The sequence below is a fragment of the Dipodomys ordii genome, unplaced genomic scaffold (genome assembly GCF_000151885.1).
Source record: "Dipodomys ordii isolate 6190 unplaced genomic scaffold, Dord_2.0 Scaffold171, whole genome shotgun sequence".
Classification (NCBI taxonomy): domain Eukaryota; kingdom Metazoa; phylum Chordata; class Mammalia; order Rodentia; family Heteromyidae; genus Dipodomys; species Dipodomys ordii.
The window spans coordinates 175,002-190,651 of NW_012267387.1; the positions used below are offsets into that span (position 1 = coordinate 175,002).

Below are 15,650 nucleotides of genomic sequence, written 5' to 3' on the forward strand. Positions count from 1 at the left end.
CAACAGATGCTGGAGGGGATGTGGACAGAAGGGAACCCTACTGCATTGTTGGTGGGAGTGTAAACTTGTTCAACCACTTTGGAAAGTAGTATGGAGATTCCTCAAAAGACTCTACATAGTGTTCCCCTATGACCCAGCAATCCCACTTTTGGACATTTTACCTGAATGTTTACAATCAAGACCATACTGAAGCTACCATCACAACTATGTTTTCTGCAGCATTATTTGCCTTAGCTAAGATATGGAACCAACCCGGATGTCTCTCAGTAGCTGAATGGATCAAGAAAACGTGGTATACCTACACAATGTAATTCTATGCCTCCATTACTGCTTTTTATGAACTTTGTTTCCTTCAAAGAATCTAGGAAATTTTCACTTAGGTGAAATTCTATGATATCAGCACTTACAACAATAAAAGTGTTTTTGTATGTTTTCCCGAGCCATAACCACCTCAATTTTTATCTTCTTCTTTATTAGGTGATTTTATTCTTTTTTTTTTTTTGCTGAATGACTATCACGAGTATTGATAATGCAAACGTTAGGGTATTGCAATGTCTTATTGAATTTTTATACTTTTTGTATGTTCATTGAGTCCTGCAAACGTATTAAAATTGAAATTATACAACTTACATTGCCTATATGTTTCTGTAAGACATTAATTTTACCCTGTGGATTATTATCCTTGATTTCATCTCATTATGCTTGTCTTGCCTGCTCACCTATGAAGGTCTAGGAACAGATTGATCACTCTTAGACACTCTATAGTCATGCTCACTTCTTAAACTGTTTCTAGCTTATTGAGCCCTTTCCCTGTGCCAAGAAGAGTTCTGGGCACTGAGAAATAAAGATAAGCAAGATCCAAGCTTTTTGTGTGAGTAAAATGTAAGGGTTTTTTTGTTTGTTTGTTTTGGGGTCCAGTCAAGAGGCCTGAACTCTGGGCCTGGGCGCTGTCCCTCAGCTCTTCAGCTAGAACTCTACCACTTGAGCCATAGAGCCACTTCCAGTTTTGTACTTTTTGCTTATGTGGTGCTGAGGAATCGAACCCAGGGCCTCATGTATGCAAGGCAAGCGCTCTACCACTGCACCACCTTCCCAGCCCCGTAAAAATGTAAGTTTTAAGATGAATACTCTCCCAATAGGACTTATGTTTAATTTATGACAGATTTTAGACTTGTCTTAATGATTAGTGATAAGGATTCCTGGAGATAAATTTGCCTGCAATAGACTGGAAAATCTTTCTCAAAATGTAATTCAAAGCCATGTTCTATCATAGTAACATTAGCAATACAACCAGTTGTCAGAATTTAGTTATTAACTGAGAAAAGGAGAATAGGGTCTGTAATTCCAATACACAATTTTTAATTGACTTGTTTGGATTGAATATATCTAGGGAGAGATAAAGTATTTCTTTATAAGTTATGGACTTACCTGTCCCATTAGCATTTTCATGTCTTAGGCAAAATGTAAAATCAAAGCAACAGGCAGCCTTTCCTTCCTGAGGGGATTTCCTGAATCCAGGACCACAACTCTCACTCCAGATGTGTCAGTAACTTTTCAGACTCATACCAAACATTACAACAATCCATTGTAAGACTACAATGGGATGTTTACGCATAATGTTTTATGCAGATAAGTGCAGTCCATTTAGTGAATCCTATATAGATTACAAATTCCATGATTCCTAAAGTCTATGTGCTTCAATCTTGATTTCTAGCCTGTTGAATTATTGAAAGGTATGGGATTTTTAAAAGGTGGAAAGTAGTGGTGAGAAAATAGTGCACAGCCATATGGATTTCCTAGAATTCATGGCGTTATATATTTTCTGCTACTCCTCTGTGACCATGGAAAGAGCCAGAAGGAGACTTCCACTTTATAGGGTTATGTGAGCCCCAGGACTATTGTTTCTTTCACTTTACTTTCCAGTGGTCATGATGTGAGAATCTTCTCACAGATGCTTTCAATGATTCCTCTAGCCAAACATGTTTAAATAGCAGGTTAATTAACCATTGAATGAATCTCCACAGAAAGGAGCAAAAGAAACGTTTCAACTACATGAATTAACTCCTCAGGTACTTTATCATAGTGTTACATATCTACTGACATAAATGTAATTTACATCTTATGACAATATTCAAAATCAACATGTAGACACATTTTTAACTCTTTTGGTTCTGATTCTGGGGCTTGAAATCAAGGTCTGGGCACTGAACTTGAGGTATTTTTTAAAATAAAAGTTAGCCCTCTACTTCCTGAGACACAGGTCCACTTCGAGATTTTTGGAGGTTAAATGGAGATAAGAGTCTCACAAACTTTCCTGTATGAGCTGGCATTATACTACGATATTCCCATCTCAGCTCTATTAGTTGCTAGGATTATGCGAGAAATTAGCTGGCACTCAGTCAGGTTCAAATTTAAAGAGTGAATCACTGATTTGTGTGTGCTTAAAATTATTAGGATTAGATCCAACCCACCTCTCTAGTTCCAATGGCCCATTCTACCATATCTCAGATTAAGACAGTTGATTACCATGTAGAGCATGTGGAGAAAACTTTCCTATTCTCACTGCAAGTTCCAAACCTTCTGGAAAATTACAAATATTCAGAATGTCATACTCTGGCTCCAATTTCCTTTTCTCATCCCAAATCACTTGATCTCTAGTAGGATTGTCAAACTGGACATTCTTCAGAAAACTGTGAAGCTAAAAGAGAGACATCATCTTATGGTGAAGTAAATTCTAGAGATAACACAGAAAACCTGGAATAAGAAACACTCCCAATTGCCTTTATTCTTTGATTCTGAAATTAAAAAGAGTAGAGACACCAAATGAATTGTCTCAGAAGAAAAATCTATGGAGGAATAAAAATAATCATTCTGAAAAATAATCTTTACTGGTCACTTGGAAAAGGGTAGAAAGATATTTTTCCAGAGAAATCATTTCACTCCATCTTGCCAAAACCGCTATTTTATGAATGTCTATAATTTGAAGTTCCTAAATGTTTAATTCCAAAAGTTGAATAAACTTGGTCTCTTATGAAAAATATGGATAATTCTGTTCATTAGATCATCTTTTGCTATGACTGAAGAAACGGATAGAGAAAAATCTCAATTTGTAGTTTTCAAAACACTAGCTATGAGGTTATTAGTAACTAAACGAATTCATGAGCAAGTTGCTGGTGGCTTAAGGATGTAATCCTAGATACTCAGGCTGCTCAGATCAGAGATTCATGCTTGGAAGCAAGCCTGGGCAGAAAACTTAGTGAGACCCATGTCTCCAATAAACAATTCAGAAAAATCCAGAAGAAATGCTATGTTCAAGTGGTTGAGCGCTAGCCTTGAGCACAAAGACACTCAGGGTATAACCCAAGCAGTATGATCCAGTCACTGAACTGGACAAAATTAATTTATAGAAATATGGAATAGAGTTTACCATCTTTTCTGGCCTGTTGTTTTCTTAACAACATATCCATATATGTCTAGATTACCTCAAAGACATGCGAACATAATGAACCATATAGGGTTTTGAAAAGCACCTGAAATATTTAATTTTTAAAATGTGAATCTACATTTGTTCAATTTTGAGCTTATAGTAGTGACTAATCATAGAAGATAAAAGCCTAAGAATTGAGAAAATTGCTTCAAATACTGAAATATTCATTAATTTCAACAACCAAATTGTATATGACATATTAATACAAACATATATATACACAAATTACGTATACATACACACATACAGAAACACACATGCATATAAACAGAAATATTTAATTTCCTACAGTAAGAAAACAATCTAGAAAGTGCCTTTGCTCCTGGTGTGTGTACGCCAACATAGAAGAAATTACATGTTCAGGGGAAGGGAATGTTTCTTTTCTATTCCCCATTGTTTGAACTTCTGTTTGATGAAGAAGCATCACATGGAGAGCCTGGGTCACAGCATACACAGCATTGTATACATTGTAACTGTCTCCAGACATTGTCATGTCAAAAACATGCCTAGGTAACCAATCCAAAGAGGCATCATGATCACAGTTGTCCCATGTCATACAGACAGACTCAGAATCTGAGCAATTAAAAGAAAGAAACCACAGTCTGGCAAGAAAAATGTCTTCTGGGTATTTGGAAGACTTAACTACCTTGATAAAATCTGTGAATCCAGAAACATCTACATGATGGTGTGTAAAAATCAGAGGCACATGGAATAAGACTAGCATGAAATATTTCCTCTTCGTGGTGAAATCCCACTGAGAGTTCATGATTCAAACTTTGCCATGAATAAAAATTTGCTCAATAAATACCAGGAAAATTATCAGTGAATCAGTATCACCATATATGATGAGGACACTTGCTGAAGATAGATTTATCTTGTTATGAACTGCCATGAACTTGAATATATATGACACATTTTGGGTTGAGATCATTAACTCATAGGCTACACAAAGTCTATTATTGGCCATCTCCTCTTTCAATTCAGCAAGAACATATGCACCATGCTCATTTTGTGTGGTCAGTAGTCCCACCCAGCTCCAGTTGAAGTGAAGCAGTAATGTGACCATGGCAGTGGCTATTGATGTGTCCTTTGGGGCAAGCTGATAGAGAGCAGGAAACTTGACATGGTCACTCAGGGCATGATCAAAATTCCCAAAGGTAAACTAAATTGGAAAGAAAATTGGATGCTCCATGAATGAGATTTCCATGCATTGTAATCTCAGTCTTGAATTCTGTTAAGAACCAGTTGAAGTAGGTAGAAAGTAGGCTTTGTTTTAGTTTTTGAAAAAAATAATTTGCTTTTGAAAAGTTGCAGAACATATCAATTGACTTGTAATTGTCTCTGGATGTTTGTCACAATTTCCATCAACTCTCCCCATCTACATCAATCTGACCCACTACTAATTCCATTTTCATTCATGCCCATTGTATATCATGTTGTTTTTTGCCAACCATCTACTCCATATTCCTTTGCATTTTTCCCTTAATACCTACCCTACTCAGACATGATATGCTTCACCTTTTTGTTGTTAATTTTTTGTGCTGTCAATAGATCAGAAAATTTACAGCATGGAGTTCCACCGCTGTATACCATACTTTAGTCGAATCGATCATATATATATATATATATATATATATATATATATATCTGTGTTTGTGTTCCAAAGTTATTTCATATTACATGTTCATATATTAGATCCAACTTTCACATGAGAGAAAATATTTACCCTTTCTCATGCTGAGCCTGATTTACTTCATTATACATAATATCTTTCGTGTGTGTGTGTATTTGTGTGTGTGTTTGTGTGTGTGTATTTTGTGTGTGTGTGTGTGTGTGTGTGTAGATATGAATACCAGTACAGGGGCAAAAACTCATGGTTTCTTGCACTTCCTTGGCAATCTCCCTCAAGACTTGTTCTGTACTAATTGAGTCCCACATTCACCTTTTGCCATTTGCAAGTTAATTGGAGATACAAGCTTCCTGATTAGCTAGAATCACTAGTGTGATCCATCAGTATCCTGCTCAGTCAGTACATTGCAAAGTCCTTTTCCATTTCCTGATTTATTAAAGAAAATTATTGATGAAGCTTGAAACAAAAATTTATCCATTTGTCTGTTCAAATCTTCTTTCTCTTTTTCCAAAATGTGAAAACATATATTTCCAACTATCTTTGAGTAATTAGCCTTTGATACCACAAAGTTTGATTTGTTCATAAAACTAGTCTCTTCCTGTCATTCTTTTCTAAAACCTGAATTGGCACCAAATTAGACATTTTTGTATCCTTCCACACCTTCCACCCTCACCTGTGGAAATTTGTAGAGTCCCAACAATGTCCCGATCTGCTTAGATATTATTCCTGTAAGTACTGCTATAGACCTGCTGTCTCTCATACAGGAGTAGTTTCGAATCTTGTACTTCCGAAAAAGACAAATGAAGGGATTCTTAAACATTGTCCAACCTCTGAAGTCAACATCACAGACATCAAATCCCAGAGTCAGGTTATGTAAAAGATGAGGATTATTGTTGATCTCCTCAATAGCAAGAGCCAAGGCCAAAACACACTGAGAGTTCTTAAAGATAAACCTGCATAATGAGCAAAGAAACTGAAGAGGAGTATTTCAAAACTTAAGACTTCAACACATTAAATGTTTGTCTTTTTGTCAAGGAATATTTTAAAATATTACCTCAATTAGAATGGAATGTATATGTAGTGTCTTATGCATGTATAAAGATCTAAGGACATGAAGGGAATTTGTCATGAATGAGATTCAGATACTTAAATCAAGGGAGAGCTTGTTCTCCACTTTATCACATGCACCACAGCAAAAGTCTTTTCTTTAGATATGGTTTTCATAAGACAGCAAAAGTTGAGTTGCCTTTGTATTAAGGTAACAAGCTACACCAGTGTCGAAAATAATTCTCGTGTTTTCAGTCACCAAGTTTATGTTGTGTGTTTATATGGTACATCAGGCTAACAAAGGAATGTTTAATTCAAGTTCAATATTCAGAAGCAAAGTGTTGTTTATGAATGATTCTATAGCAAGCTCTGCTCACAGACTAACATATTAAATAGCTCTTACTGATAACAATCAGAAAAAAAGAGCTGAAATATCATGGGTTGGTATTTTATTTTTATTTATGTAACAAAACAAAAGGGATGCATACAATGTCAAGGAACTCATTTTGGAGACAGGAACCCATGACATGAGGGTTAAGGAAAGAATGGTAGGTAAGCTTTGCATAGAAATCTCAATTCCAAGTCCTCCATGGTAAAATGCATTGATCACTACCCTCCTCCCAATAATTTAGTTTGAGATACTGAAAAGAACCAATAGAACAAAATAAACAGGATCAAAGTACTTTTCCTTCTTTCTTTTTTTGTTTTGTGTTTTTGGTTTATTGTACATTTTTATTGTAAAAATACTGTAAGACAGTTACAGTTACATGAGCAAGGTAATGAGCACATTTCTTATTAATCATTGTTGCCTCCTCCTTTGTTTTTCCCCTCCTATACTTTCCCTCCCACCTCCACAACTACACCCTACCCAAAGTTGTAAAGTTTGTTTTCAACATAATATCTTGTACATCTCATTGTTACAATGGGTCAACCTGTATCCCTAATTTTCCCTTCCCCTCCCCGAATTAGACAAGTGTATATACAAGATGCAGGGCACCGACATCAAATACAGTGAAAACGGGGGTTATACCATGGGGAAGGAACATACAAAGTAACAAAAAAATCACATGGTACATTATAAATACGTTAGAAATAATAGCAAGAAAGAAAAAATGCCCCTATCTTGGGGTTAATTTTATTTAACATCACCTTATATGGTCAAACATACATAGCTTTTGAACTTTTCTACATGTCTTATTCATGTACTAGTTATTGCAAATAAGGGAAACAATGGTACCTATATTTCTTAGGGCCTGGCTTACTTCACTTAATATTATTTTTTCCAAATCCTTCCATTTCCCAACGAATGGGGTGATGCCATTCTTTTGTCCTGTCTGTGTATGCCAAGGTGTGTGTGTGTGTTTACATGCAAGTTCGTGAGTGGGTATATTCCAAAGAAACTAATATAATGAAATCAACTGGTATTGTTTAAAAAGGAACAATAAAGGCACATTGGAAATACTAATGAAATGATCAACTTTAATCTACACTGTAGATATATGTGATGTGGTCACATGATAGCCTGTCATATTCTAAAACTTTCTAAACAGAAGGAAAAACTGAGCTTGAGGAAAATTTAAGTGAACATCCACATATGGAGGAATGAAATGTAATAATGAAGATTGGGAAAAGGGTTTGTCAAAAGTTGACGAGAGTATTTTCAAAAAAACAAAGAAGAGAGGCATACAAAGTAAAAGTCCTAAAGTTGAAAAGATAATCAAATTTTGGACTATTAAATATACAGCAATCTGTCTTAGCATGAAACACAAAGAAGTGGAATACATATACAGGAATGATTCTCTAAAGGAGAACAGAAATGGGACCTATATCACATAGGTGTAACACCCATTTCTATAACACCTGACTCCTCAGTAGAGTCAAGAGATCATTGCAAGGGATCCTTACATTACTGAAGATAACAAATCCAAATTATTCATCACAAATATTGCACCTAGCAAAGCTAACCTATAGAAATGGAGAAATGATAAATATATACCATAAGTAGCACAATTAAGAGAATGTTTCTCCACTAAACCTTTCCTACATGAAATACTGAGGTAAGTTTTACAGACCACAAAAGAAGTCTGGGTCATAGGGGAGCTCTATGTGGAGTCTTTTGAGGAACATCCATACTATTTTCCAAAGTGGTTGAACAAATTTACACTCCCACCAACAATGCAGTAGGGTTCCCTTTTGGCCATATCCCCTCCAGGATCTGTTGTTATTAGAGTTCTTGATTTTTGCCATTCCAACTGGTGTGAGGTGGTATCTCAATGTTGTTTTGATTTGCATTTCTTCTATGGCTAGAGAGGGTGAGCATTTCTTCATGTGTCTATTGGCCATTCTTATTTCCTCTTCAGAGAAGTTTCTCTTTAAGTCTTTAGCCCACTTATTTATTGGATATTTGTTTCTTTGAGGATTTGAGTTCAAGGTATATTTTAGATATGAACCCCTTATCTGTTGTATGGCTAGTGAAGAGCTTCTTCCAATCCATGGGCTTTCTATTAATCTTGCTAGCTATGACTTTGGCATGCAGAAGCTCTGAAATTTAATGCAATCCCATTTGTCCAACCTTTCTTTGATTTGTTGTGTTTCTGGGTCTCTATTAAGAAAATTTTGGCCTGTGCCAAGGAGACATAGGGTTTCTCCTATTTTAAAGTTTTCAGGGTCTCTGCTTTGATTCCAAGGTCTTTGATCCATTTGGAGTACATTCTGGTGCAGGGTGATATATAAGGATCTAGCTTTAGTTTTCTACAAGTGATTAACCAATTTTGCCAGCACCAGTTACTGAAGAGGCTGTCTTTCTTCCATTCTATTTTATTTTAGTGCCCTAATCAAAGATTAGGTGTCTGTAGGTCTGTGGGTTAATTTCTGGGTTTTCAATTGTATTCCATTGGTCCTGAGGTCTGTTCTTGTGCCAGTACCAAGCTGTTTTGATCACTACAGCTTTGTAGTAGAGTTTGAAATTTGGTATTGATATTCCTCCATCACTGTTCTTTCTGCTAAGGATCATTTTTGCTATTCAGGGTCTTTTATTGTTCAATATGAATGTTTGGATGGTCTCTTCTATTTCCTTGAAGAATGAGGTTGGAATATTGATAGGTATCCAGCCCCAAAGAAACATAGGTCCTATGGTTTCCCTTACTTACAATAACTAGTATATGACTAGAAAAGGTCAAAAGCCATGTACATATAACCAATAAGCTAATGTTAAGCAAAATGAACCCCAAGGTAGGGACACAATGTTGTTTATTTACTTGCTTTTGTTGCTAATGTGTGATTTTTTTTGTTGCTAGTATGTTCCTCCCCCTTGGTATAACCCTTGTTTTCACCGTATTGTTTTTGGTATAATTTGGAGAGGGAATGGGAAAAAAACAAAATGTTTAAATAGGGATACAGTTTGACCCATTGTAACAATGAGATGTACAACAAACTGTTGGAATGACGAACTTTAAAGGTTAGGTGGGGGGAGTGTAATTGAGGAGGTGGGAGAGAAGGGGTAGTAGGGGAAAAACAAAGGAGGCACCAGCAATGTTGGATAAGACATATACTCATCACCTTGCTCATGTAACTGTCATCTTTCTGTACAGTATTTTCATAATAAAAATCTTATTTAAAAAGATAGAAAGATATTCTGTGCCCATGGGTTGGAAGAATTAGCATTGATAAAAGGGAAAAACTGTCCAAAGTATTTTACAAAGTCTATACAATATATTAATCAATAGCTGGGTGAGATGGTACATATTTTGTATTCAATCTATTTATGTGTTTCTCTCTGTGTGTGTATCTTGTGTCTGTGTGGGTGTATGCGGGTGTGAGTGTGCTGAGAAGGAGGGTTGAGATCAGGAGGATTGTGATTTCAAGCCAGCCCAGGCCAAAACAATATCCTGAGATTCTGTGTAAATAGACGAAACTAGATATTGACTCATATGCCTGTCATTCCAGCTATGGCAGCAAGCATCAATAGAAAGACTGGAGCCCAGGCATGGGCATATAGCAAAATCAAGATAGACAAAATTAGTCAGTGAAAAGAAGGGCTTGAGATATGGCTCATTCAGTATCTGCTTATCATGGTCCTCAAGAAAGCCTTGACAAGTGGATTTGTGTCACAATGAAAGAATCCACACAGTCCACAAAGAAGCTAAAAGAAGCTAAGAGATGTCATTCATGCCCTGAGTTCAAGGCATAGTAGCAGAAAAGTGATCAAAAAATGAATGTTGGGAATGAAATAAAGGTCACGACTTGTGGTGAAGGCAGAAGATCCATGGAGATATACCAATTTCCACATGATCAACCTATTTAATAAGCATTTCTAAAAATGGGTAAATGAGATCTGTAGAAATTGTTTAAAGAAGGGATGGTATTGAAGGATGTTATTTGTTGTGTGTCTAAACAGAGTATATTATATACATAAGTGGAAACATAAAAACACTTTAAAAGATACTTTACTTTTTTAAATAAGTATTTTATTGTGAAAATACTGGCCAGAGGGGTGAAAATCACACAAGCAAAGTAATGAATACATTTCTTATCAAGCATTGTTGTGTACTCCTTTGTTTTTACCCTACCACCCCTTACCACCCACCTCCATAACTATTTTCCTTCATTTTCCCTTACACCTAAATTATACAGTTCATTTTTCAACAAAGTGTCTTGTACATTTCATTGTTGCAATGGGTCAACATATCCCTATTAAACAATTTGTCTTTTCCCTTCCGCTTCCCAAATTATACCGACATCAAATACAGAGAAAATAGTGGTCATGCCGAGGGGCAGAGACATAGAAAGCAACAAAAATCACGGGGTACCTTATAAATACATTAGAAACAATAGCAAGAATGAAAAAACAAATTGTGTCCTTATCTTGCGGTGGATTTTACTTAACATGATCTTATATGATCTTTTCTGCTTATCTCAGATATACACTAGTTATTGAAAATAATGGAAACCATGGGAACAATGTTTCCTTGGGCCTGGTTTCCTTCACTTCATATAATTTTTTCCAAGTCTTTCCATTTCCTAACAAATGGGGTAATGTCATCCTTTCTGATGGAGGCCTAGAATTCCATTGTGTATATATACCACATTTTCTTGATCCATTCATCTACTGAGGGGAATCTGGGTTGGTTGCATATCTTAGCTAGGTTAAATAAAGCTGCAATAAAAATAGTTGTGCTGGTAGCTTTAGTATGGTCATTTGGGTAAATGCCCAATAGTGGTATTGGTGGGCCATAGGGGAGCTCTATGTGGAGTCTTTTGAGGTACCTCTATAGTACTTTCCAAAGGGGTTGAACAATTTACACACCCATCAACAATACAGTAAGATTCCCTTCTATCCACATCCCATCCAGCATCTGTTGTCATTAGAGTTCATGATAATCACCATTTTAACATGGGTGAGGTGGAATCTCAACGTTGTTTTAATTTGAATTTCTTTTAGGGCTAGAGAGGTTTTCCATTTCTTCATGTGTCTATTGGCCATTCTTATTTCCTCTTCAGAGAAGTTTCTCTTGAAGACTTTAGCCCACTTATTTACTGGGCAATACTTTCTTTGAGTTTACGTTGTTCAGGGATTTAATTTATTGAGTTCCAAGTATATTTTAGATATGAGACCCTGTCCATTGTATGACGAATGAAGATCTTCTCCTAATCCATGGGCTTTCTATTGATCTTGCTAGCTATGTGCGTTGCCATGCAGTTGCTCTGCAACTTCATGCAATCCCATTTGTCCACCCTTTGTTTGATTTGTTGTGTTTCTGGGTCTCTATTAAGAAAATTTCTGCCTGTGCCAAGGAGATCTAGGGCTTCTCCTATTACTTTCTATAATGTTTCCAGTCTAATGCTTAGACTCCAAGGTCTTTGATTCACTAGGAGTTGATCCTGGTGAAGGGTGATATGTAAAGATTTAGTTTACTTTTCTACAAGTGATTAACCAACGTTGCCTGCACCAGTTACTGAAGGGGCTGTCTTTCTTTCATTCTTTTTTAGCTCCCTTATCAAAGATCAGATGGCTATAGATCTGTGGGTTTATTTCTGGGTTTTCAATTCTATTCAATTATTCCTGAGGTCTGTTCTTGTGCCAGTACCAAGCTGTTTTGATTCTTTTGGCTTTGTAGTAAAGTTTGAAATTTGGTATTGATATTCCTTCAGCACTTTTCTTTCTGTTAAGGATAGTTTTTGCTATTTGGGGTGTTTCATTGTTCCATATAAATGTTTGGATTGTCTCTTCTATTTCCTTGAAGAATGAGGTTGTAATATTGATAGGTATTGCCTTGAATTTATACATAGCCTTGGAAGTACTGCCATTTTCAGGATGTTGATCCTTCCAATCCAGGAGAATGGTGGTTTTTCCACTTTCTAAGTGCTGTTTTGATCTCCTTTTTGAGGTTTACAAAGTTTTCATCATAGAGGTCCTTCCCTTCTTTGGTTAATTCCTAGTTATTTTATTTCTTGTGGGGCTATTACGAATGGAGTTGCTTTCCTGATGTGAGCGGTGTCTGCTCCTTGTTGGCATACATAAAAGCCATTAAGTTTTGATAGTTAATTTTATTCCCTGCTATTTTGCCAAAGTTTCGAGTCAGCTCAAGTAATTTGGCAGTGGAGTCTGTGGGATTCTTTAAATACAAGATCATGTCATCTGCAAAAAGGGAGTGTTTTATATAATCTTTCCCTATTTGGATCCCTTTTATGTTCACACCTTGTCTTATTGTTGAAGGGAAGTGGAGAGAGTAAACATCCTTGTCTCCTTCCTGAGTTCAGAGGAAATGGCTTTAGTTTTTCACCATTAATTACATTAATTATAATGCTGTCTGTAGGTTTGTCATACACAGCCTTTATTATATTGAGGAATGTTCCCTGGATTCTAAATTTTTCAAGGACCTTCATCATAAAGGGGTGTTGGAACTTGTCAAATGCTTTTTCTACATCTATTGAGATAACCATGTGGTTCTTATCCTTGCTCTTGTTGATGTGATGAATTATATTAATTTAATTGATTTGTGTATATTGAACCAGCTTTGCATCCCTGAAATAAATCCTATTTGCTTGTGGTGTATGATTTTTGGATGAATTGTTGAAGTCGAATGGTCATAATTTATTCAGAAGTTTTGACCAATGTTCACTAAAGAAATCGGTCTATAGTTCTCTTTCTTTGATGAGTCCCTGCCTGGTTTTCGTATGAGTGTTATGATGGCTTCATAGAATGTGCTCGGTAGTGAACTTTCTCTTTCAATTTCTTTGAAGAGTTGAATGAGTATTGGTGTGAGTTCTGATTTGAAGGCTTTGTAAAATTCCACTATAAATCTATCCAGTCCGGGGTTTATATTAGATGGGAGGTCTCTTATTGCTGTTTCTATTTCAATGCTTGAAAGGGGCCTGTTCAGTTAGCTTAACTCATCTTGGTTTTGTTTTTGAATATCAATATTTTCTAGGAAATCATTCATTTCTTCCAGGTTCTCAAACTTATTAGCAAAATAGTTTGAGGAGTATTCCCATATAATGTTCTGGATCTTGGTTTTTTCTGTGATGATGTTTCCATTCTCATCTCTGAGTTTGTTTATTTGGATGTGTTCTCTTCTTTTTCTGATAAGATGTGCTAAGGGTCTGTCAATTTTGTTAATTTTTTTCAAAAAAAACAAGGCATTTGAGAAGATCCAACACTCCTTTATGATGAAGGCTCTGGAAAAATTAGGAATCCAGGGAGCATTCCTCAATACAATAAACGCTGTATATGACAAACCTACAGCCAACATTATACTTAATGTTGAAAATCTACAGCCATTTCCTCTTAACTCAGGAATGAGACCAGGATGTCCACTCTCTCCACTTCTCTTCAATGTAGGAGTATTAGAATGCCTAGCTAAAACAATAAGACAAGATGTAAACATGAGAGAGATCCAAATAGGGAAAGATGAAGTAAAACTCTCCCTCTTTGCAGATGACATGATCTTGTATTTAAAGAATTCCACGGACTCCACTGCCAAATTTCTTGAGCTGATTCAAAACTTTGGCAAAGTAGCAGGGTATAAAATTAACAAAAGAAAATCAATGGCTTTTCTGTATGCCAACAATGAGAAAAGTGCAGCTGAAATCAGGAAAGCAATTTGTAATATCCCTAAGAAAAAAATAACTAGGAATTAACTTAACCAAAGAAGTGAAGGACCTATACAATGAAAACTTTTAAAACCTTAAAAAGGAAATAAAACAGAACTTAGAAAGTGGAAAATCTTCCCATGAACTTGTATTGGAAGGATCAACATCGCGAAAACAGCAATATTTCCCAAGCCTATCTACAAATTCAACGTAAAACCTATCAATATTCCAACCTCGTTCTTCGATGAAATGGAAGCGCCAACCAAAAATTCATATGGAACAATAAAAGAACCTGAATAACAAAAATGATCCTTAACAGAATAAAGAGTGCTGGAAAAATATCAATACCAGATTTCAAGCTCTACTACAAAGCCATAGTGATCAAAACAGCTTGGTACTGGCACGAGAAGAGACCTTGGGACCAATGTATAGAATTGCAAACACAGAAATGAACCAACAGACCTATAGCCACCTAATCTTTGATAAGGGAGATAAAAAAAAGAATGGAAGAAAGACAGCCCTTCCAATAACTGGTGCTGGCAAAATTGGTTAATCACCTGTAGAAAAATAAAGCTAGATCATTATATTTCACCCAAATCAACTCCAAATGGATCAAAGACCTTGGAGTCAAAACAGACACCCTGGAAACATTACAAGAAGGAATGGAGAAACCCTATGTCTCCTTGGCACAGGCACAGGAGAGGGCAACAATGCTTCATAATAAATGTACTCATTAACTTGCTCATGTAATTGTAACCCTTTTGTACAGTATTTTATCAATAAAAACTATTAATAGAAAAAAGAACTCTAATAACAAGAGATGCTGGAGAGGTTGTCGCCAGAAAGGAAAACTATTTCATTTTTGGTTGGAGTGTAAACTTGTTCAACTACTTTGGAAAGTAGTGTGGAGGTTCCCCAAAAGACTCCACATAGACCTCCCCTAAGACCCAGCAATACCCCTTTTGGGCATTTATCCAAATGATCACAAACAAGACCATACTAAAGCTACCAGCACAGCTATGTTTATTGCAGCATTATTTACCATAGCTAAGATATGGAACCAACCTAAATGCCCCTCAGTAGATGAATGGAGCAAGAAAATGTGGTATATATACACAATGGAAATCTATGACTCCATCAGAAAGAATGACACTGCCCCATTTTGTCATAAAATGCAAAGACTTGGAAGAAATTATATTAAGTGAAGCCCAAAGAAATGTAGGTCCCATGATTTCCCGTATTTGCATATATATATGCAAATTTATATATATATATATATATATATCTGAGACAAGCAAAAAGGGTCAGATAAGATGATGGTAAGTGAAATGGACCCCAAGATAAGGACACAGGTGTGTTTTTTTTTCTTTTTTGATATTGCTCCTAATGCATTTA

The 15,650-nt window shown here is 36.0% G+C and overlaps 1 protein-coding gene across 1 annotated transcript in view; it reads right to left on the minus strand.

The window, feature by feature from the left end:
- Positions 1-12,691, minus strand: part of LOC105998702 (vomeronasal type-2 receptor 116-like) — a 45,647-nt gene extending 32,956 nt beyond the window's left edge. The window contains 4 exon segments of the mRNA XM_013033491.1: positions 1,429-1,528; positions 2,564-2,698; positions 5,791-6,070; positions 12,630-12,691. Of these exon segments, the coding sequence (XP_012888945.1) occupies positions 1,429-1,528; positions 2,564-2,698; positions 5,791-6,070; positions 12,630-12,691 (577 nt within the window).
- Between the last annotated feature and the right edge of the window lie 2,959 nt (positions 12,692-15,650).